The sequence below is a fragment of the Anopheles cruzii genome, chromosome 2, assembly GCF_943734635.1.
Source record: "Anopheles cruzii chromosome 2, idAnoCruzAS_RS32_06, whole genome shotgun sequence".
Lineage (NCBI taxonomy): Eukaryota > Metazoa > Arthropoda > Insecta > Diptera > Culicidae > Anopheles > Anopheles cruzii.
Window position 1 is genome coordinate 58,846,592 of NC_069144.1, and position 23,652 is coordinate 58,870,243.

Consider the following 23,652-nt stretch of genomic DNA (forward strand, 5'->3'; position numbering starts at 1 on the left):
TGGTGGTGTGGTGGTGTGCTCTACCGTGCACACGGCGCCGGTGTGCGTGCGACGGCCGGATGGGTCGGAATTCTTTGGACCACCTGACGGCGAGAGATGCAGGAACTTCGCGGGAACATTGCACGCGCGCGTGGCATTTTATGGACTCCATTGTGTGCTCCTCTGCCAGTGTGAAACAGTGCGGGGTGATGGAGTGAACAATAGAGAAAAGAAAGCCTCCAACTGGCTGACTGGTGCGCCGTGCCATAATTGCTTGCGATTTCCGGCGAGCAAAGTAGAAGAGTTTTCTTCACTTTTCGCGCGCGCGTCTTTGTTGTGTGGTGAGGCGCCGGTGATTAGCCTAATGGGAAACGGCACAATCGTATCTCCAATTGTGCATATCAATTGTGCTGGGTTCCGGTTGGGGAAAGTGTCTTGAATGATATAACAAAAGGCAGCAGCAGCGTCAACAGTGTGTGTGTGTGTGGTGTGGTCATTGGATTAAGGATGGATAAACTCTGGGGTCTGTCGTTAGTCCGATCCGTTATCTGCATCGCATGTAGATTAAGCTTTGAATTTGTTTTGCTAATATTGGGCGATTCGAGAGACTAATAAATGAAGACGCAGCTTTCAGTTCGTGGTGAAAGTCTGTCAAACGCAACGGACGGATTGTCCAAGATTTCGGATGCATGAAGTGCTTGACTTACTTACTTACTTGTCCGGCTACAACCGCCGAGTGGTCTTTGCCTGCTTCGGGGAACCTTCAACGAAGGAACACACAAAAAGCGGCCCTTTTTGGGCATTTTTTTTATTGTATTTAATAGCCCCACAGATAGAAGACAGACAAAATTCGACAACAATAAGCACACACAGTTTTCACAGTTGAACGATTATTGTCAATTTAACGCACTACAATTTCAGCTCGCTTTTTTTGCGGAATAACGTTTCAAAATCTGGCTAATTTGGCGAAATCGACTGACTAATAGCGGAGTTATTTGACATTTAAATAGTATGTTGTCATGCACGATCATGATGAAACACCCTGTAAACTTCTATGGAGGCAGGATGAAAACTCGACATTTCTCCACAGTTCCCATCGATTAAAGGAGGCTTTTTATTCCCTAAGAGCAAAATGGCCAACACCGTAAACCGTAGTATGCTTGGCGACGTTCTTTGCCTCACAAAAACCTACGCGAACGTCGCCGGTTGGTCGCGCGGTAAATTGCACCGAACAACAGAACAGAAACAGCAGAAGACACCACGCACTCGTTAGTGTGTTGTGTCCTGGCACTCGGATGTGTCTCATAATTTGGTAGTTTGTTTCGAAAGTTTTCACCCGAAGCACACACGGAGCAACAACACCAGACGCGGTGGCATGGCCTGCTTGGCTCAGGACACGCGTGCTGGAATGTAATTTGAAACTTTGGCTCCCGGATCCCGGATCGGAAAACCACAAAACCCATTAGGCGGGGGGCCTGAATTCCATTATGGTTCGTTTGTACGGTTCGTTCTAGTGGCCCACTGCTACTGCTGGTGGCGCTGCTGCTGCTGGTTCTGGTGTAGTTAAAAACTGTGTTAACAAGATACTGACTTCTTCAGGATTCGATTAGCAATACGGACGGATACGCCTGCGCGCGTTCACCCGTCGTTTTGTCGGAATGGTTCCGATGAAAATGGGAATCATGTGCTGTCTGATCCGTACGTATTTCGATATTATTCTCGTGATGGCACTTGGCTAATGGAATGCAAAGGGCCGAATGTCTAATGCACATTCTCGCCTAGCAACCAAGCCAGCAAGCAATCTAGTCGCCGTTGAACGTGTGTGAACGTGCTCGGTGACGGACCGGGCATCATTAGAGCATCATTTGAAGTCACAATGGTGCCAGAGCCTTTTCAGTTCAGGCGCACCCCATCGGAAAAGTTTGTCCCTTTTGCTAACCCTCCCCCCGGTTTACCTTTTTCGGTCCCTTTGCAGCCCTTCAGAGTTCCGACGATAAGCAGCACAGAGGCGCACATCCAGAATAAGCGTACGAGAGAGACAGAGAGAGAGCTCCTCAACATAATTGTATCTCGTGGCAGCAGGCGAGGCGAGGTGGGCACCGGCTCCTCGCGGCCCCTCTAGACCAGCAGACTGTCTCTAGCAAGGCGAGGTCGAACCAACTAACGGCACGTGAATGATGTCTGTGCAGCAGTACTGTCTCCGGTGGAACAACCATCAGCCGAACTTCATCTCGGTCTTCTCGACGCTGCTGCACAATGAGAGCCTGGTCGACGTCACGCTGGCCGCCGAAGGGCGCCAACTGCAGGCGCACAAGGTCGTCCTTTCGGCCTGCAGCTCCTACTTTCAGGTAAGTCTCGGCGCCGGTTGTTTTTGTGTTGAAACTCCTTCAAACGGTAATTAATTAGATCAGAAAGAATGTTGTGTTTTCATATTGCCAACCACCGAATTCCGTCGATCGGCATTATTTGGCGTGCGTGTGTGTGTGTAATTCGGGACGTGACGATTCCCCTGGGGAACCCGGCCGAGGGGGTTCCCGTAACAACGCGCACAGGAGGGACCGTTTAATTAAGTTAGACCTGAAGGCGCGCTAATCCTTTGCATCGGTTGTGTGTGGCGCAGCGGATATTAATGATCACGGTGGGGCCAACCTACGCACTTTTCCGAGGCCCAGACACGGGGCTAATTAATCTCCAAGTTCCGGACGGCAACGAGTCGCTCGTAGCTGATAATAAAGTAAGCCCCCGTAATGAGCGCGTTCATGCAAAGCAATTTGAGGGCATCATTTTTGGACCCTTTCGATGCGTTTGGTGGCCTCTCGAGTCCTTTTTCCGCAACGAGAGAGAGAGAGATACATTTTCGTTCGTTCGTTTCTCTGAAGCCGATGGCCGACTTTTTGTTAATTTATGTGTAACATTTTGAGTCTGCGGATAAAGGCGACGATAAAAGGAAACCCCGTTCTTTGCCAGGCACCCCCCCCGAGGGCACATGTTTAACGTCTCAATCAAGCCCTTTCCTCCCCTGGTTTTGTTCGGAACAATTCGGAGCAGCAGCAACACTTTCCCCGTCGAGAATCCGAAAGGGTTCACCCCTTTCGCTCGCGGGAGGGTGTAAAATAATGCGTGAAAAATTCATTATCCACTCGCCGCGGCCTCCGTAACGCCCTTGGGGGGCACTTTCTATCGCCCCCTAGCTGCTGCTGCTGTTGCAGGCGAATCAAATTTTCCCGAAAGTGAGCTTCTCGGCAAAGGCGAATTCCTGGGCCGGTCCGGGCCGGGTCGGGGAATGTGCATGTTGTGTGCTGTTGCTGATTGAGGCATGATAACATGGTGGGCAGGGTTTTATCGTCTGCAAAGCGGTCCCCCGGGGGCCCAGAGCGAGCTCTCGAGGACGGATGAGAAATTGTTTTTCTCGTGTCGTCCTCCTGTCACACGGCGTTCGGGTGCCTTGGGGGGAGGTGCCTAGGCGGGAGGTACCATGGTTTCAAATTTCGTGTGTTTTATGGTTCTGATTTGCCTGTGTTTTTGCCCCTTTCGTCCCGCGCGCAGTCACTGTTCACCGCCAATCCCTGCCAGCACCCCATCGTGATACTGAAGGACGTCCAGTACATCGACCTGAAGACGATGGTGGACTTTATGTACTACGGTGAGGTGAACGTGTCGACGGAGCAGCTGCCGCAGGTGCTCAAAACGGCCGAAATGCTGAAGATCAAGGGCCTGGCGGAGATGCCGGACGCGTCGGCCGTCTGCAAGGCGGACCTGAGCAAGCTGGACCCGTCCGATCTGATACAGGGAACGAACGTGGTGTCCGGCGCGACCGGCGAAGCGATATGGGCCAGTGCGGAATCTCAGCAACAGCAGCAGCAACAGCAGCAGCAGCAACAGCAGCAGCAGCAGCAGCAGCAACAACAGCAGCAGCAACAGCAGCAGCAACAGGCACAACATCATCAGCAACAACAACAAGCGCAGCAGCAGCAACAACAGCAGCAGCAGCAACAGTACCATCATCAACAGCAGCAGCTACACCAGCAGCAGCCTCAGCTGCGAAGGTCACCCTCCCCAACGACAAACATGTCACCCGCGGCACGACGGAAGCGGTTACGGAAGACCTCGACCGGTTCGGGTTCTCTGTCCACGGAGCGGTTGCAGCAGCAACAGCAAGCGGCAGCCGTCGCCCAGCAGCAGGCTGCAGCGGCTGCTGCGGCCGCGGCAGCCGCCGCTGCCGCTCAGCAGCAACAGCAGCAACAACAGCAGCAGCAGCAGCAGTCCGACGAGCACGGGTCCAGCACGGACGGTACGCTCAATCTCGTGCCACACCTGCACATTCAGCAACAGGTCGACAACATATCGTACACCACGGGTCACGGGGCGCTAGCGCTGGGTGCGGCCACTGCGGCTGCGGCCGCTGCAGCCGCTGCAGCCGCCGCCGGCAACAACATTCGCATCATCAAGGAGAGCCCCAGCTCGGACGTGGACCAGCAGCAGCACGAGTCGTCGCAGGAAAGTGTCGACGAGACGGGCCACCATATTCCCAGCATCATCGTAAGTAGAGAGTCCTCCGTGGCCCGGTCAATCCCTTAATGATCCCCGGTGTGTCCTGGTTCTTACAGAAAACGGAAGACCTCAGTGGGGTCACGCAGGCCATACCGATGGACATCTCGACGACACCGACGACCGTGAACATAACGCAGTCCCAGACGCAACACACCGGTAAGTGGCCTTCCTTGGCCGGCGGCCAACCTTTTTGGCGCGCGGACTCTTCTTGTCTCTTCTTGTCTCCGTATCCGCTTGCTCATCATTCATATTGTTCATTCCTCCGTTCGATCGGTCCGATTCCGATCCGACGAAACTGTCTCGCTTCAATCATTTCGCTCCATCAATTCCATTGCCGTGGCCGAGGCCAGTGTTTTAGTTTTTATTTCTGATCCGAACCGATTTCTGGGTTCTTCCTTCCCGGAATCTCGGAACCCTCCCGGTTGCTGCATGTTTAACCTGCGCAAAGTCACTCAATCGTCGCGTTGATTGTCGGCCTCCATCTCGTTATTGATTTTATCAATTCCCATCCAACCGAACCGGGGCCGCGGGTCCAGTTTTTGTGCGTTTGCGTGTGCCACCCGCTGCTCTGCATGGCGCGGTGCACAAATTGAATTTGTCTCCCACGTAATTAACGGGGCCAAAAAGAGTTTTGAAAAAAGAGAGCGCCCCACGATTATGCGCTCCATTTCGTTGCCATTATTTTGATCAATTCGGCTCGCAGGCGTTAAAAATATATTTAAAATAAAAGCAACATTAAAAAGTGCCTAGAGGTGGTCCCGGGCTACACTTTCCAAGTGGACGACGACGCGGTCGTTAATTTACCCCCCCCCGCTTGGTGCGATGGCGCATGTGTAATGACATTGCCGAGAACGGATGTCGATGTATCGAGCGAAATGGGAAATTAGCTCTGCCATAAATTGGTTAGTGCCTCATTATGCCCCCTCCGTAGCCGTCACGTCGTGCATTATGCAGAGGAAAACTGCATTTAAACTCTAGCGAAAGGAAATTTTCACATATTTTTACCGTCAACCGACTAATGACGTTATATCTGTCGTGACGACAGCTGGAGCGGAGGCCGAAGTTGGCCACTCTGTTTTTCTGTCTTTCTGTTTGTCAATATACGGCCTAATCGGGTCGTGAGATTTGACTCTCCACGGCTGGGCAATGAAATCAAAAATTAATGTTTAAAAAGAGTCGAAATCGAGAGCAAAAGAAGCGGCACCTAACGCGAGGGGCCATCCAATTTTCCCTTCGATTGGTGAAAAACAATTTTCTTCCCCCGTCCGGTCGGCCGGCTCTCTGCGGCACCTGGTTTGGCACTGTTCCGTCCGGAAGTGTGCGACTACCGCAAACTTTGTTTGGCGCGGCGGCGCACACGAAATAGCGATCTGATTAAAATTCGTTCCAAAACGGCCAAAGGGGGAAAAGCAAGAACCAGAGGATGTGCGCCCGCTGTAGCGCCGCTCACCATCACCAGCCACCGGCCGGCCGGTTTCGGCTAATGATTGTTGACGGGCCTCGGGTTGAGATCAAAACCCCGCGGGGGAACGACGAGACCGGGCTCGGATCGGCTCGGCTCTAGCAGCAAATTGGTACCCTTTGACGGTGCAATATTTGAACACGCGCCTGGGAGCTGCACGGACGAGGACCACCCTTTTAATGTCATCAGGATTTTACCGGGATGCAAAGTGATGGTTAAATTATTCGAATCGATGGATAAGTGTTTTCGGCGCGCGGGGCTGTGCCGTGCGGGGGGATTTACATGGCTCGTGTTTTTCCCCGAGCTGCTACCATGCTGCTGATGCACATTGACTTACATTCCGAACCCGTGGTCCGCCCAACGCGGAGCACGGATCGATCGATAGCCTACCCATTCAGTAAACCATTTAATTTTCCCCGGCTATGCGCGCTGGTCGATTTTCAATAAAATCAAATCGCCAGGCTGGCGGCCAGAGGTTGAGGAGATTCCGTCCGGTATCACCACCGATATATTGAGTTTTACACCCGATGGCAATCCAGGGCGCCACACGATCAAACGTTGTTTTAAATGTTTTGTACAAGCATACCGCGTGCGATAATGACATTGTGGCCCCTAAAAGGGAACAAATTGTGTAAAAATACCCTTTAAAGGGGTTTTAATATGAAAATCAAATGTACAGACAGAATCAAATGTACGTTACATAAATGCGTTTAGTGAGCGACAGCTGCAAACAGTCGTAGGTTTCGGTATTCGATTTATTCACCTGTGTGGCTTTTGGCCTCGTTTCGGTTATGATTCTTGGATGAGTATTCGGCCTATGGTCAGACCATAGCTTCTACAGCTGGAACGCTTGGAACGCACCGACTAAGAACAGCAAAATGTCTCTAAGAGTACTAGATCGATGTGTGACGCATGAGCTAAACGTAGCCGTCACAGCCACCTATGCCATTACCGAACGTCAAAATGACAGCAAAATGGAAAACCTGAATCTATGGAAAACTGAAATAGAATTAAAAATTCCTTAATCATTGTTTTTCCTGTCGTTCTAGCAAAGCACTGCAATTAACTATTTGCCGAGCGCCGAGTGTTGTGAATACTGTTCGACATTCGGGGCTAGCAAAACGAGATGCATTGGAGCCCGCGGTCTAGTCCTTGCCGCGAGTTGACACAGTAACAGTGTCGATTCCGTTTCCGGCGTTCCCGATTGCGGTCTGAGCGCGCGTTTGGACGCAATTTCGATTGCTAATTTATTATGCATCGTGTTCCATCGGCTGGCCTGGCTGGCGTGCATTTAAGGAGGAAACACGTGTGCGTTACAACGCGGGCGCGCGATGGTTGTGTGGTTGTGATGGACGGTAATGATCGTGTTTTTCCGGCTCGATTTTCGATTTGCTGAGCCCTCTCGCGGCCCACGGGGTTAGCGGTAGCGGCAGGCAGGCGGGCGGGCGCATTGGTTGTTTATTTATGTAACGAGGCTTCCCGGGCTTTCTTTGTTATTCGATAATTTATGATAGTAACGGATGTTGACGGGGATTTCCGTGTGAAAAACGGCGACCAAAAACTGTAAAAAAGTGGCTGTGGCTCACCACCACGACCCCCAGAAAAGTCACCACCGGGGGTCACCATTTTCGATGTACATATTATAATGATTTGCTCTGTGGACAGTAGTAGTGGGCCATTAAAAGCGGATCCGGGCTTATCCTGCATGAACGATTTGTCGAACGCAACCATTTCCTTAAATCGGCAAAACTACTGGCCACACAATACTTTCACCAAAAAGGCGTGAGGGGTGACACTTTAAAAGTCCCATAAACATTATCTTCCGGCCGGTCCTTTTAACTCGGAGGTAGCGATGTATTTCCCGGAAGGCATGGCCATAATCAGCCCAGTTTAATGATAATTGCATGACCGGTGGCCATCGATTCCGAGTGAGCCCCCACCGCCCGTTTGTGAATATAGCACCGTTGTCGGACGGCTTACCAGACTTGCTGTGCTAAATTATGCGCTCAGTGTTTGTTGATGTGTAGCATGGCGCGGTCGTGTCAAGTTAATCCTTCCCCAATGGCTAGCACCCCAAAGCAGCACCCCCGACCGCCCGGACTGTGTCCCACCAGTGTCCTTCGGACGACGACTCTTGTGTGGTGTGCGCGTCAAAACACCCGTTTTCTCATGGTCGCGTGAAATTAGCCCCCGGATGGAGTCCCTCCAGCCCCTGTGATACTTTCCAGGACTCTGGAGTTTTCCTTCTCTGGAGCTGTAACTGGCCCCGTAGCATATTTTCCCGGTCGTTTTCCCTTTGGAAACGCCTGGAAGCGTCAGCGCGCGGTGCCCGGATTGACAAAACAAATTAAAAATTAAACCCAATCCGTAGGTACACAGCGGAGAACCAGGAGCGCCGGGAACCAGAAGAACGGCATGAATAATATACAAAAATATTTTACGTGTTTCACGGCTCTTCTGTTGCAAAACAATAAAAAATCACTGTCGGCGAATCTCACTGCGCGCGCTGGCCATGCCAAATGATGGCCAAGGCAAAAGACAGAACTAATATAATAATAATTTATTCTGGCGATTGTAATTAAAATCAGACACGTGATGATAATACCGACCGCGGCACAGTAGCAAGCGCCGTTTGTGCCTGCCGCTGGGACTGCTGTTCCGGAATCTGTTTTTTTGCGGGACGGCCGCCCCAGGTCGGTTGATCGCTTTTCATTAATTTCGCCACTGGGAATATGTTTAAATTTCGTTAGGGGTTTCTTTTGTTTCCATGTTTGACTCTAACGGTGAGCCACGCGGAGTCATTTGTACATCAATTCCTCGGTCAATCTCTAATCATTCGGACTCGCGAACTTTGTTGCCGGGGCTAATTTAAACCCCGTTCAGCGCGTTGTCCGATTGGCACCGGTCGATCGATAGTTTCGTTTTCGATCGCTCCTGCTCGGGTTCGGAAGATGAACACTCGAATGGAAACGTAGGAAAGTGCCGCAGGGGGCACACAAAACGAAGACACAATCGATAAACCCATCCAACATGAACACAAGCACACATACACACGCAGACACACACACAGACGGTCAGTTCGTCTGCCGTATAGCTGAAAATTAAAATTAACAAATAAATATTGGACAGCAAAAAATTCACTCCGCCGCCCCCTGGGCGGCGTTCCGACCAACAGTGCTGCGGATTGCTCGTAGGCGGCGCGACTCGCAGGCCGGGGTCGAGCGGTCACCAGGGACGGCTCCACGTTGTTTTCATTATTTTATTCATTTCATTTTCCACCAGTTTTCCACATTATAATCATTATCGTATGCAGTTCCGACGGATCGCGGCGAAACAAAAATGGCCCATCGCCGCCCAACTTTGGCCCAACGCCGCCAATTGGACCAGCGCTCTCGTCCGCGGAAAGGATTATTTTGCCCTCTGGGGGGGCGAGTTGTCAACCAAATATTCCTCCAGCGACCCCCACGGTCGTATCTTGCATTTGCCAGGCGGAAGGCCGACATGGACAGGCGGTGACATTAACGTCGCTCACCGAGCTGCCTGCTGCCTGTTTGTTGGGGTCTCTGTCGCAAACGGGGGGCCACCATGCGCCTCCATCTCCGGAGGGCCGCGCGCAGGAACTTAATTTGGTTTTATTTTGTCAGTCAGGTTTTATTTTATTTTGTACACGGCCCCCCGGCTTCGGGTAGGGGCCACGTGACCGATCCTAAATCCCAACTTTATTGGAAGTCTGATTGAAATGCGTTATTCAACACGCCCTGCGGACTTTGACATTAACCGTTTGCCTGGTTGGTGGCCAGCGTGGTGGGCCATTGGGACCATTGTGCTCATTAAAATAAAAATCCACACATTTGGAAGCCGGCCATTTTCCGCCTGCAGACTTCGAGTGGGGCCGACCGGTCAATCGTTATTATCGTCCCTGCGCGGGTTGGTCTATGAAGGCAATAGAGAAGCCGGCGCGAGAGAGAGCGTGGAGGGAAAAAACGCACGGCCATTCGAAGCCAACCAACCACACAAGTCAACTCGGCCTGGCACGGCTCTCGACGTCCTCGACGTTCTGAATACATATTCGTTCCCAGTCGGAGGCTTAACGGTTTGTGATTTTCATCAAATTAGACCACCGCCCGTTGGGTGAATGGAAATTTTTGTTAGCGGCATCGGAAAGTGGAAAAGGGCGCAAAACAGGAACTGGTTTTGCAGGCCCCCCCTATCGCACATTCGCGCGTGGTTCGACCGACGGTGGGCCTAGCGTGGCGCGTTCTAATAAGTGTGCGATAAGCAGTCATGGACATCTCAATTCGGAATGGACTAATAAGTGTGGTGTGGTGCCGCAGAGAAGGTCGCTTTTTATTAGGGACTGATTGTTTCCTGTGGAACCGTCCTCCTGAACGGTTCAGGATGATGAATGCCGCAATGCAGACGCCGCTACCTTTTGGGCTACTTTTGGTAAACAAAACGCCATTCGATTGCCAGGCTTCTCGGGCTACTATCCTCCCATTATTATCCTGCAGCTGTGGCCGCCTTTCGGTACAGTGTGATACTTTTGACACCTTTCCTTTTCTGGTGCTGGGTGTGGAAATGATTTATGAGTGGAACTCGGTGGTTAACCACAGCAAAGCGGTCCAACGACCTTATGCTTTTTACGTATCCCTTTTTAGCACCGATAATCGAGTAACTTCCAGCATCGCAAAAGCAAATGTAACCAAAAAGAGTGGAGACAGAGTGGACGATGTCCTTTTGCCGTCCGGTCTATTAACGTTTCGAATTTTAATTTGCTCCTCAATTGTTACGCCATCTCTGGATCATCAAGTTACAATGGTCCGGAATGGGATGGCATTTGGCTGCTTCGTTTATCGATTTTGGCCCCATCAGAACGGAACCCCCAAAGAAAAGGCTTATTCAGGCTGGGTTTAGTAAAAATCGATCGGGGAACTGCGAAGGTATTGATCAAAAAAGTGCTCAATCAAATCTAGAACAATTGAAGCTCTTTCTACTTGCACCAGCACCAACACCAACGCCAGTCGTCGAAAGGGTCGCTTGTTGTGTCGGGCCCCCACATCGCCCTCAATGGGATGTTTGTCTATTCGAATGCAGTATGCGATGCGCCCGGCAAGCCCTTCACCCGGCACCGAAAGGATAACACTTCGCCCGGGATCCGGTCGGTGTGAGGCTTAAAAACCAACCATGATAGACGTCAGAGAGCTCTTTCTGGACCTGCGGACGGTGGTGCGGACACCGTTGCCTGTCCTTTAGAATTCGTCGGTGCGTCGGTGCCAAGCAGCGCCGCAAGTGGTACCGGACAAAAGGGGTTCCGAAACATAACGAATCGAATCGTGGAAAGGTGCTCAGTTTTAATTGGGTCCATCCTCGTCCCTAGGACCACCGCGACCGGGCATAACCTTCGGCGAGTTCGAACCCGAGAATGGGTAGCGGCCTTTACATCGCCACCGAGTTAATCGAAGTCGGAAGTCGGCGATCTGAACTCTCGTTCGTTCGTTCGTTCGTTGTTTTCTTGCGTGTGATGTACGTCAAACGAGTGATTTTGATGGACTGTGCGGAGCAGAACAATAGAAGCTCGTGGACGAAGGACAGCAGCTAGGACACGTGGCACGCGTAGGTGACAAACCGTGCACCGACTGACTCTGACTGACTGTTTTCTGGTCAATCACCTGGCGCCGCGTTTAAGGAACACCGGTTTTTAGTTCTTGCCGTACTTTTTTGCTTCATTAATTGGTTGTTTGCTTTCGGAAGCTATCTTCTTCGATCTAGTCCGTCCGTTGGCCGACCTATTCATTTTTCACGAAACCATTTCAATCGGTTCGTCTCATCCGGAATGCGCCTGCGACCGGTCGGTCCGACGTCCTCCTCCTGTGGGAGTAAGTTGAATATTTTAGTACCGGGCCACGCTACGTCCTTCCGGCTTTGGGCCCACAGACAGCTTGTATCCCGTCATTGGCCGGGGATTGGCTGTTGACAGCATTTCAGCAACAACTGCAACGTCTCGCAGTCTGGCACCCAACGGGGCACAGTGCGAGGGGGCAGCATTGCGGAGGCAGCGAACATGGGCTTCGATTGAAATGTGTGCATTCGTCGATCGATAGAAAACACGGTGCGAGAAGGGCCGTTTTGCGTGTGGCCAGAGTGTAAAGTGTGCCGATCCATGCTGCTGCAGGCGGAGAATCGTGTAGATATTTTATTGTACGAAAATATGAGTTTCCGGAAAATTGTAATGTAAGCGGAAGCAAAAGATTATGGCTGGGTTGTGACTACTTCTTCCGGATCGGAAAGGTTGTTTTGAGGCATTGATCCGTGTGCCACGCATTACTTTTTGTCCATTTGTTTTCCATCTATTCCGATTAGTTGACGAACTTGTCCCCCGCCAGAACTCAATCTGCTCGACCCTTTTTGGGGGCTTTTCAGTTTAGAGTATTGATCGGGCGTTGTATTTCAGGAGAGCTGGAACGCAGGAAAGCTTTTCGATTTGCTTGCCGAACGACTCCTCATTCTTCGTTCGTTTCGTGGCGCTGCTCCTCCTAGGTTTGAGTGTGGTATTCGGTTCCGTGGGCAGAGAAGCGGACTGCCTGTCGACCTTTCGCGTGCGTACCTTGGGGCCCGGAACTGCACTTTGCGCGTCGACTAGGTAGCTAAATTGAATCCAACTAAATCTCCGTGTTTCTGCTGGGCCGCGGGACGATGTTACTGCTGCTGGCGGAACTAGTTTGCAACGAGATTGGTTCCGAAGCCGCCCCCGTTCGCAGGTTACACACGAACACAGGTGTGCTGGATGTGTTGTGCATTGTTTTTTGGTGGGCTCCAATAAAATGGCCGGAAGTAGAATCTTCACTTCACTTCACTTGTACGATATCGTCCTTCTACCCACCGTGCGACTGAGATGGGTGAGACTAGTATCCTCACAGGATGTACCTTTGTATAGAAATCATGATTGATTTTACATGATAAAAAGTGGGAAATCCTGTTGATTTTTCCGATAAAGCTGTTCGTTCGCTTGTCTGGAAATTTCTCTTCTTACCATGTTTGTTAGAACCGACTGAAAACTTATACAAACCTTGGAGTCGACATACAATTTCATCGATGGTTTGTCGAGTAGTCGATGTTGGTTGGTGTTAATCAAAGCACCCAACGACCATGAACCACCATATTGGAAAATCGTTTTGGATAATCTGTGTTCTGGAAAAGACGTGTATTTTTACAATCTTTATTGTTTACTACCATCACGATAACGATGTGGGAAAGTATATTTTCCGCGAGCTGGGAAAATTTCGGGAACAGCCGGGAGAAAGTGCTTAGTAATCTATGGCGTTTTTGTGTGGCTGCCGTGTGAGAATAGAAGCTAGAAACTCGAAAGATTCCCGATCCGCCGCTGGTGACATTGATTGATGGTTTGGTATTGATTTTTCTGCTGCCTCGCATTTCGCTCACTCTCTCTTTCTCTTTCTCGGACCCGAAAAGGAAATCAAAACCAAAACTTTCTTTGTGGTTAACGTTTCCCAATCCACAATACACATTTTCTGACTACCGATGACAGCAACGACACGGAGAGCCATCATATTTTTGGCGGCGCAAACGATCCTGCAGCAGCAGCATATCCGTTTGACGGACGGTGAGCGTAGCGCCTTTGGGTTCGCCTTTGGGTTTGGGTGTCCTGTCTGTAATGCTCTCTCTCTTTTTCTCGCTATGTCTGTCTGACCCGTTTTCTTGTATGGTTTTTGCCCCACCATCCGTGGTCGGGTTAGTAAACTCAACCGCTCATCGATTAGTGAGGTGCATATTCCGGTGCCGCGTGACACCGTCGGTTCGGTTCGGTTTGACGTTTTAATGGCGGGCGAATCAATGGGCACCGCACACTCGAGAATGAATGCTTCATTAGGTGGCGCAATAGGAGAGAGCTTTCAATGACTACTGTGCTGTGCTGCTGTGGGGCTCTTACAAAGTTAGTGAGATTTAAATAATTTCATACGATTTTTGCCCGGTGCTATTGTATTTGTGCATTTCTCGTTAGTCAACCACCGTTAGTCTTGTATTCGCCTTTCGGGGCGTGCATTCGAGGACCGTGCAATGATTTATGATAAATGCCATACTATCGATGTTGTGCCGCGTTTTATGGAAAGCATTTAAATAGCTTCGTAACGTTATATTAGGGGCCGCCTTTCATTTGTATGTCACTCTTGTCAGCGCCAGACGGCGATTGAATAAAAAGAGCACAAAACGACGGTGTGTAGGGCGGTGCGCCCGTTGCAATTAGGAACTGTCGGTTGGAAAAACATAATTTTCTAATGCTTTTGAAACGTAGATCTGTGATTTGCTTTCACTGTAGGCACCCTCCCTCCCGGCCCCGTTTCTTGCCGTATCCTGATGCCATTCTTTATTAAAAAAGCGTCTCCTTTCAAGGCTTTGTATGGTTCGCCGGCGAAGCTGCGGCGAAGAAGCGAGCCTCTTCTGTGTGAAGATAGAATTTCGGTTTCGGGTGCTTTTATCTCCTATCCATCATTTTTGGAACGCTCCAAATCCACGGTCAGGCGCCAGTTCTCTTGGCTGTTGATTCGACTTGACGTAAGGAAATAAACGAATGCTTGTGACTCATAATGTGCGTCCTTCTACCAGGGTTGGGAAAATAAATACAAGAAAGTGATAGAAAGTACAAAAAGTTACACAAATCACAAGGTTTGGAATTAAGAACGTTAAAGTTATATTTTTATAACCGTAAACCGTACCGTAACCGTAATGCATTGCTTAAGTAGTAACTATTTCCTCTATTTTCTGTGAATGTTCTATAGTTATTACAAAAGATCAAGATTTTCAATTCATGCTTTGCATGATTCTTAGTTCATCACTTTCTATAAAAAGGCAAAAAAAACCGTTGGAGGCTCGAGCGCTGTCCTCTCTGCTTATTAAACTGCGTGCAATGTTTCTATTTCTTCATTAAAGTCTCACTGGTGGCACGTCGTTTGTGTGCGTTCCGCTCCCGCCAGTCAATATCCGATTCCTTTACGTCCCGTCCCGCAACGTAGCGTCCCATTTCCATGACGGCCGACCCGGCGGAACTCCCAGAAATGCAGTGGAAGCCGGGCGTTTATGAAGAGACCCCAGGATTGGCTGGGCGTTTCTGATAACTCTTCATCGCACCGCTGGAAGCTTTCCGCCATTTACCGATACATTTTTATCCCGTTCACCGCCCACAGCTGGTGGGTTGTGGTGGGATGAAGCGGCCTCGGCCCCCCGTCCGTCTGTTGATGATGCCAGTGCGCCAGGAAATGATGGTGATGCGATTTTGCTGTTGGGTCGATTTTGCATAAAATGTTGCTAAGCGGCAACAGAATGATCATCCCAATTTGATTTTCCGTGCTCCTCCCCGATAGACACACTGAGCACACACAGCATTGGGGAGGCCATAGCACACGAGTCAACCTGTGCCGTGCCGTGGAGCAAATTAAATTTCCCGGGTCGAGGCAGGAGCGTGTGAATGAAAACATTTCCTACACAAAATGGTCACAAAAACGATTATTATTATAATAAAATGGAATAAAAAGGGAAGAAAGTAATGAAATATCAAATTGATGCGAAGTAATCCAGTTCGTGCACGCCACTGTACACAAACTCTTGGACTCACACCTGTAATAGTGGTGGCCACCGTGTCCCGGGTACTGCTCCGCCGGTGCCCACTCCCAGTCCAGCTGTCCTGCATCCTATTTTGCGCCACTTGATGACGGCAATGAATTCTGGAGCCACGACGGTCCTGACAAACGGGTAGAAAACGGACGACGCTTGGCTTGGTGCGGGACGGGGAAAGTTGTTGTCCTGCGAACAACCTCCCCACGTCTGTCTGTGTGTCTGACTGTCTGTTTGCACGTCCCGATCTCCCGCTCACTCTCTCACACAGTCCCTCTCCGTGGCCGCTAGCGCTTGCTGATGAGACTATCTATCGATCAGAGAGGATGAAGGCAATTGTGGACCACCTCAGTCCCGGGGCCGTCCGTCCGTCGGGGGGCGCGTGTTGGAAATGGCGAGATTCATGACGATGTTATATGGTTTCGGACGGCTGCCAGGGATGTTGTAGGAAGCTCTCGGAGGGCGGGATGCGCGCGCCTCGCCCGGACATGCACCACACAGAGCAGTGAAGTTTTGTGAAGATTCCACCCTCACGGTGGGCCGCTTCCGTCGCTGCAGCTGGACAAAAGTTTATCTTTGTAATTTATCTTTGAGCCGACCCTTTGCTGCTCCGCGGTCCCTTTTGTTGTTGTTGTGGTGGCGCAAGAGTTACGCAACGAGATTAGAGTACGTTCACGATTCGTGATGGATTCGATTTTCGGAAAACAAATGTCGTAAATTATAATAAAAGGCTCTGCGATAAGATGAGGCACAGTCGGATCGCGCCGTCGCGCCGATCGATATGCTGTTGTCCGTTGTTTATCTCGGACTCGGGTGTCGGGTTCACTGCTTTATGACGCGGCCGGAAATGGCGTCACTGAAATGGATTGGTGTCTGCGCTGCGCTCGATGGCCCATCTCGAGACAAATTAATCATACGAGATCTCGTCGGGCCGAAGGGAGGGAGGTCGAAGAGAGATTTCTAATGAGATGAGTGCGCGATCAACCGGAAGCAATGTCGCACCTTAGAAAGGCGGGTTGTGCGGACGGAAGGAACCCGCCAACCGACAGCAGCAGCAGCAGCAGACACGCACGCAAGGACCTGCCACATCCTGGCGCCGTCGTTGTCGTGATTGTGTGGTACGTTTCAACGTAATTAGGATTGGATTTTATCGTCGGCGCCGCCGGGGTCTGGTGATGAGGGGTTGCTGCATACTATTTGCATAGGCCCGCCCCTGAACGAACGAGCTTTCGCGGTCAGCGTAAGATTTACTACTTATCTGCACCTGGCACGCTTGACAGCGCCCGCACAAAGCGAGGCGAGGCAGATATCTCGCCTGAATCAGCAATCTACCTGACAGCCCGGCCCGGTTGTGAGCCCTCAGAGGGCTCGGAGCCCAAAACAGGCTCGGACTCAAATTTAGTTTCTTTAATTAACATTTACCACACTGTGCACGCGATGCACATTTTATCGATCACCACCGCATCGATTGCTGGCCGAAGGAGATCGCCTCGCTCCTCCAAGAAGGGTTTTCATTATTTGCATATTTCATGCTTCATTTCATCGCCCACCACTTACTGCCTGTGTCACACCGCTCCCTCTCATGAGCCTCGCACGACGTAGCACATACATCGCATTATGGCACATTTCATCCAACCCTAAAGTTGGGACACCGGCGTGTTCCGGCGTGCCGTCGGTGGGGCGGTGCGTTAGCAATAATACCATTTAAGGCACATCTCATTACCAACTCTGCTGACTGTCGTCAGCGTTTCCAGTTTACAACTTTGATCAATATTGCCCCCCGCCTGAAATTGAATTATTTCCCTACAAACCCCGTTCATTGCTAAATTTATCACTCGTTGTTCACCTTACTGTGTCCCGTTTATTGTCCCTTTTAACTCGGTGTGTGTCTGTGTGTAAATGTCGTGCTCCGTACTGCTCCGTTAATGATGCTCCGACTCTGCTCTGCGGATGCTGGAAAATAATCTTAATTTCTAGTGATAAAATCATCCATCGGTCGTCGGTGATGTTAAGAAATTGTATACTTTCACCAATTCCACGCACACAAAAGTCCACAAAATTGTACGAAAAAAAAAAAATTGGGTTCAACGAAAGAGGAGACAGAGAGAGCTCGCGGGCACACCGAAAAACGCATAAAACCGAACGAAAAAAAAGAAAAACGATCAGTATGCGGAATCGATGCCTGTATTTATTTGTTTTTTATTTAATTTTACACTCGAGAGACGCGGAGAGAAGCGCGCTGCCAGAGTGTCGCATAGCAGAGTAAGAGACGATAAGAGGCACTTGGTCCGGAGACCAAACCCCATGCCCCCGTGCCAGGTGTCCCCAAATCGAACCGACGTTCCTCGGTTGTTGGAAAGACGTTCCGTTGTAACTGTGCGTTTCTGCAACTAAATACGTTTTGCGGAATGAACAAACTTTCGTCAGTATCTCAGTATCTCAGTATAGTAGTGTTTGGCTTTTCTGTTTTACTCAAAACTCAAATTTGTAGAGTATGGATACGTCCGCTTTTTTTTGCACAGTTCGTTTACGTTTCGCTTTCGATCCCTTTTGGGAGAAGACCTCTCACGAGTTGTTAGGCGGAGCGCGAACGGGGCGGTAAACGTTTCTCTTCTCTCTGATATGTTCTGTCTTCTAGTTTTTTGAATTCTGTTTTGCGTAGTTCAATAGTCTTAATACGTTCAGTACTTTGCGAAGGTTTGAAAATGTTTGAAAAAGAGTAAAGTAAAGCAGCTAAAGTCAAATGAGTCAAATGAGATAGCAAAGAGGCCGCGCCCTCCCCCAGAAGTGAGGACAGGTTAGCAAGAGAAGGAACGAACACAATGAACGAAAAGCGATGCGAAATTAAATAGAAAACAAATAAATAATCAAAGCTCTCTTGTTCCCTTTTTCCGTTCCCAGGTGGGCAATGGACGGTAATCGATACGAATTATCCGCGGTTTGGCATTGCGTCCTGTCAGACGAATTTAGGACTGCAGCAACAGCAACACCAGCAGCAGCAGCAGCAACATCAGCAGGTACAACAAACCGTGCAGCAGCAGCAACAACAGCACCATCAGCAACAACAGGCCAGTCAGCAGCAACACCATCAGAGCGATAGTTTAGGCGGTGCTGGAAATGCAAACAACGGCACGGTGAACGGTGGCGCCGGAGGGGCCGGCGGTGCGCCCAATGCCACCGGCAATGCGATCTCCAACGCGTCGGCCAGCAACTCGAACGCGACCACACCGCAGCCGACGACGCCGGTGCAGATCTATCAACATCCGTTCTCGCCGCAGATCATTTCGGTCAACCCGAACAGCATGGTCAACAGCTACCAGCAGTCGTCGAACATTTCGACCCCCACGTCACCGCAGGCCGGCACCGAGACGGCCCTGGTGTACAGCACCGGCACCCCGAATCAGTCGCCGCTCGGGACGACCAGTGCGGGGCAGGCCGGCCAGGCCGGCAACGCAGGCAACGGGACCGCCGGAACGGCTGGTAACGGTACCGGCGGTAACGGGGCCGGCGGGGCCGGTGCAACCGGAGCGGGAGCCGGCGCAACCGGCACCGTGGTGCAGCCGGTCAAGCGGAAACGATCCGTCAACCCGCAAGGGGACGAAAACTTCCTGCGAGCGCTCGAGGCGGTCCGATTCGGGGGCATCGGGTTCTGTAAAGCGGCTCGCCTGTACGGGGTCAACAATCGAACCCTGTGGCTGGAGTACAAGAAGCGAGGCTACCCGATCAGCCGGCCCAGCATCAAGAATCGCATCAAGCTGGAACCGAACATATCGCCTCCACCGACGGCGACCACGCCGCCCGGTGATGAGAACGCCTCGATGGAACACTACGATACGGCCCTTTCGTCGCCGGCACTGAACATGTCCCTGCAGCAGCAGCAACAGGCGGCCCAGCAGGTCCAGCAACAGCAACACCAAGCCACCCAGCAGCAGGTGACGGCCGCGCAGCAGCAGCACCAGCAAACCCAGCAGCAGCAGCAGCAGCAGCAACCGCAGGCGAATGACAACACCAACGTGGCGGCGGCCGCAGCGGCAGCTGCAGCCGTGGCGGCGTCCTCCACGCCCCTGATGTGTCCGCCGCACGGCCATCCGATGGGCGTGATGGGCTTTCTCGATACCCGCCACGTAGACTTTACGACCGCGGCCGGCATCCACCAGATGTCCCGCCAGCGGTACCCGGACACGGCGACCGTCAACATGAACACGGGCGCCGTCAACTTGCAGGGCCTAAACTTTAACTCCATGTAAGGGGACGGGTGGCTTCGCGTGGTCGCCATCAACAGTGGCGGTGGTGGTGGTGGTTCGGGTCCGGCGGGCGTCGTCGTTCCAATCGAGGAGGAACCACCGTCGGAGGTGCCGGAATCTTAAAGCCGACCACTGAACGGCACGCCGAAGTCACGTCGAAACATGTAGAATGTACATAATTGGAATGTGTATAATTCGTGTTACTTTCTCTCCTGTGGTCCTTCCGGGTTCCGGCCGCCACCTTCGGGTGGTGCAGTTATTAATTTATAATCTGCTTCTCCATCCTGGGGTGTGGTCCTCTCTGTGCATGTGGTTCAAAGGTAGACATGCGGCGAAGAACCCGGAGACTTTCTCATGTTGCTGTGGCTCACAACGCTCAAGCGGATGTAGTTTGGTGGACACTGGGAAAGGAGTGAAGAAATATTCAAACATTTGTATAAACTCTACCGCAGCAGAGGATGCATCAATTGGCTCAGCGAGTGTGTCTCTGTGCGTACGATTTGTTACTAATAGAGGTACTAATAAACGGTAGATTAGTAGCGAAAAGCGTAAATCATAGTACATAAAGAAGAAAGCGTGAGAAAGAGAGAAGCGAGCGAATTTCCTGTCTAAAGATGAGGTTTGTTTGATGAAGGTGTCGAAGCAAAGTAAATAGTATTTTTGTTAACTCTTGTTTAGCAATTTGTACGTGTATATTAGAGCGGAAGTGGGTGAAGAAGGGTGGCAAGACAACACCATGTGCGCGTCTCTGCTACGGATGATGTCAGTCAATAAGTTCTAGCAATAGGGAAGCGACACCGTGCTCTCTGCGTCGTGTTTTTTTTGGAGCCAGCCCCTCCAAATGTTCCCAGAAGCAACACACACAGTAAAACAAATAAAGTAAACACTCCAGTTCTCGAGGTCATCTCGAGATCAATATGCCAATCAATATTTGTGGGCTGGGAAGGAAATCGATAATCAATGATCAATCGGCCGCTCTTGCGTTGAGAAGACGATGTCGAGATCAGCGTACTCGCGTACACCCCAGGTAATCAAATGGCACAAAAAATGTTTCTCACGTTTTTAAGTTATCGAACCTGGGGGATTAATATCAAAGAACAAAGAAAAACGACTCAAAGATACCCGTACCCGGGGCAAATCAAGTCAAAGATATCGTGAAAGAGGAACTTAAATGCCAGTGAGAGAATACTTCAAAGAGAACAAAAGAAAGAAAGAAAGAAAGAAAGAAAGAACCAGAGAACAAACTGGATAAAGCAAATAACAACACACACTGTGTATAGTAAAAATCGCTAAAATAATAAACGTTATCTTAAGAAACTTAAAGTTAAAAAATGAAACAAAAAAAAAACAGTAACACACTGGTAGCTGAATGTGGGCTAACCTTTTCGGTTTCCACTCGTGTGGTGTGGTAGTGTGGTCGTGCGTGGACAAGGTGGACATAAGCAAATGAAAGTGTAAACAGTCGTATCTATTATTACAACACACATAGTGAATGTGGTGGCGATGAGAGAAGCAATGGAGAGCGCATAGTATAGTCACTCTGAAGAAGGCAGCAGATCAATAAAGCAGAAGCCCATTGTCGTTATATCGATGTAAGGAACATCGTTGAACTATACAAATGAGACAAACATAAGACAAACACGTGACAAACAAATGAAAAGCATATTAACATACACACACACACGCGCAACTCACACCCAACACAGACACACAACACACACACTGAACAACCGAAACTGTGGAAAGCAAGTATTTACTTATGTGAGTAATCTAAATAAATTGAGGAAAATGAGTAAATGTGTACAAGACTTTGACTCGCTATTAGTTTCCGGTGATGCTTTTGTTTCGCTTTAGTGGGCTGTGACCAGTACTGTCACCGCTCGCAACAATATGGCGACGATCTAGTACCCTGCGAATGCGAACGACAAGCTCGTCAGACAGGAATCGTCAGATGCTTCATATTTCTATGCCCTTTCTTACCGTTTCAGTGCTCGAGATGGCCAAAATTGCACTCGGACTGGCACCGGACCACTCGGCATCGACCCCATCGTCGCTATCGGGAAGCGGCGCATCGGAAAGCAGTCTCGGAACGGGTAGCAGTCTTGGTAGCAGTAGCGAACAGTCGACCGGCACCGGCACCGGCGGTGGCCACATAGTCAGTGCGGTAGCCAAGCGTGGCCGGCTCCTGATACGGCAGCAGCGCATAAAAAAGGAAAGCGATTCCTCTTCGACCGGGCAGCAACCCTACGAACCGGACACACCGTCGGACGACAACAGTCCCACGGCCACGTACGGTCATCCGCATCTGTTGACCGTCCCGTCGCACCACCGGTTCGAGCGGCAGGTATCGGAACCGATTCTGCCCCTTTCGTCGGGCACCACCTCCGTCATCGGGGGTCCGATCGGATCGTCGAGAGAGAGCCGCCCTGCCGGAGGAGGGGACGAGCGATCCCACGGCCACCACCACCATCTGGCGGTGCCCAGTCATCAACCGTACCTTGTGAAGCAACACTCGCACCCACTGTTACCGAGCCAAACGGGTGGCGGCCACAGCCACACGGCACCGTCCTTCCAGTCGATGAGCTCGTACACCATCCAACGGCAGCTCTCTCACCCCGGCAACACCGGGCACGGCGCCACGCCGCTAACGCTCGTGACGAGCAGCGCCGGATCGACGCACTACCTGACACCGTCCTCTTCGCTGAAAACGGACTCGGACGAGGAGGGAGGTGGCAGCGCGGTAACCACACCGTCGTCCACCATTATCCCGACCATCCACTTGCAGTCCTCCGACAGCCGGACAGCGGCCGGCGTCAGTCCGACGGTGGTGGTTGTTCCCGCTGATCCGGTATCGTCCGGCAATCCGTCGCGTACGAACAGCAGTAGCAGTAGTAGTGCGAGCGAGAAACCCACCACCGTGACCACGATCACCTCCACACCGGCCAGTACGATTCGCGTGAAGGGCGAAGAGCTTTCGCGCTCGATCTCCACTCCTTTGGTAAACCATTTGAGCCATGGAAACAATGGAAACCATGGAGCGCTACCAGGATGATGCTAATGTGATGCGAACTCTCTTTCTCTCTCTGTTGCAGACATCGTCCCGCTCGAGCGATATCCCCGGGCTGGACAATCCACGCTCCAGCCACTGCCCGGTGGTACGGGAGGGTCCGGCGCTCGGTTGCAACTTCTGCTGGAACACGATCGACGCGCACGGACGCATCCTGCGCCGCAAGACCAAGTACCACTGTCCCGAGTGCCAGACGAACCTGTGCATCGTGCCGTGCTTCCAGGAGTATCACGAGCGCCTGTCGGCGGAAAACCCCACGCCCACCAACGACAGTGAGCGTGGCGGCGGCGGTGGCGTTACGAAATCGGGTCTGCGGCACTACGCCAAATCCGGCTCGATGTAGAGAGTGCAGGCTCTGTGGTGCCATTTGCTGAACGGAACGCCACTTCCCTTGTTTTGGGGCATCCGAAAGAATGGGACAGTGGTCGCTACCGTGTTTTTGTAGGACACACAACAGCTGAGGAGCTGAGTTGTCAGTCTACGTGTCGAATTTGTTTTTGGAATAGGGACTTGACTTCGTTGCCATTTTGGGCCGGGTGAAGTGCACAAAGTACTGTTTCCCGTCAAATTTGGACGTGGACCCATAACCTCATCATTTTGGTGGAGTTTTTCAGTTTTCAGCACACATCATCAATGGTTACTGCGCCCAATCCGGGTGCAGCAGCAGTAGCTACTCGTAGTAGGCCGGTTTACAATAGAAGAGTCTGAGCAGAGAGCGAAGA

The 23,652-nt window shown here is 51.1% G+C and overlaps 1 protein-coding gene across 3 annotated transcripts; it reads left to right on the plus strand.

The window, feature by feature from the left end:
• The first annotated feature begins 2,153 nt into the window (after positions 1-2,153).
• On the plus strand, positions 2,154-23,614 carry LOC128268812 (neurogenic protein mastermind). 3 transcript variants are annotated; one of them, XM_053006055.1, is made up of 7 exons: positions 2,154-2,327; positions 3,526-3,836; positions 3,942-4,137; positions 4,219-4,518; positions 4,587-4,686; positions 18,521-19,042; positions 19,154-21,269. In XM_053006055.1, exons 1-7 carry the CDS (start codon positions 2,154-2,156, stop codon positions 19,864-19,866), a joined length of 2,316 nt encoding a protein of 771 aa, XP_052862015.1. In that variant the 3' UTR covers positions 19,867-21,269. The 3 variants fall into 3 exon arrangements, with proteins under 3 accessions (XP_052862015.1, XP_052862014.1, XP_052862013.1); XM_053006054.1 differs by lacking the exons at positions 18,521-19,042; positions 19,154-21,269 and adding exons at positions 21,852-22,861; positions 22,956-23,614 and having other exon boundaries at positions 3,526-4,518; XM_053006053.1 differs by having other exon boundaries at positions 3,526-4,518; positions 18,521-21,269.
• Positions 23,615-23,652: the final 38 nt, after the last annotated feature.

What these genes read in the sequence shown, in the direction of transcription:
- LOC128268812 (XM_053006053.1), top strand. Translation starts at nt 2,154, where the DNA reads ATGATGTCTGTGCAGCAGTACTGTCTCCGGTGGAACAACCATCAGCCG. An exon ending in CCTGCAGCTCCTACTTTCAG is followed by an intron (nt 2,328 to 3,525) that starts GTAAGTCTCGGC and finishes TCCCGCGCGCAG; the next exon opens with TCACTGTTCACCGCCAATCC. An exon ending in ACCATATTCCCAGCATCATC is followed by an intron (nt 4,519 to 4,586) that starts GTAAGTAGAGAG and finishes TGGTTCTTACAG; the next exon opens with AAAACGGAAGACCTCAGTGG.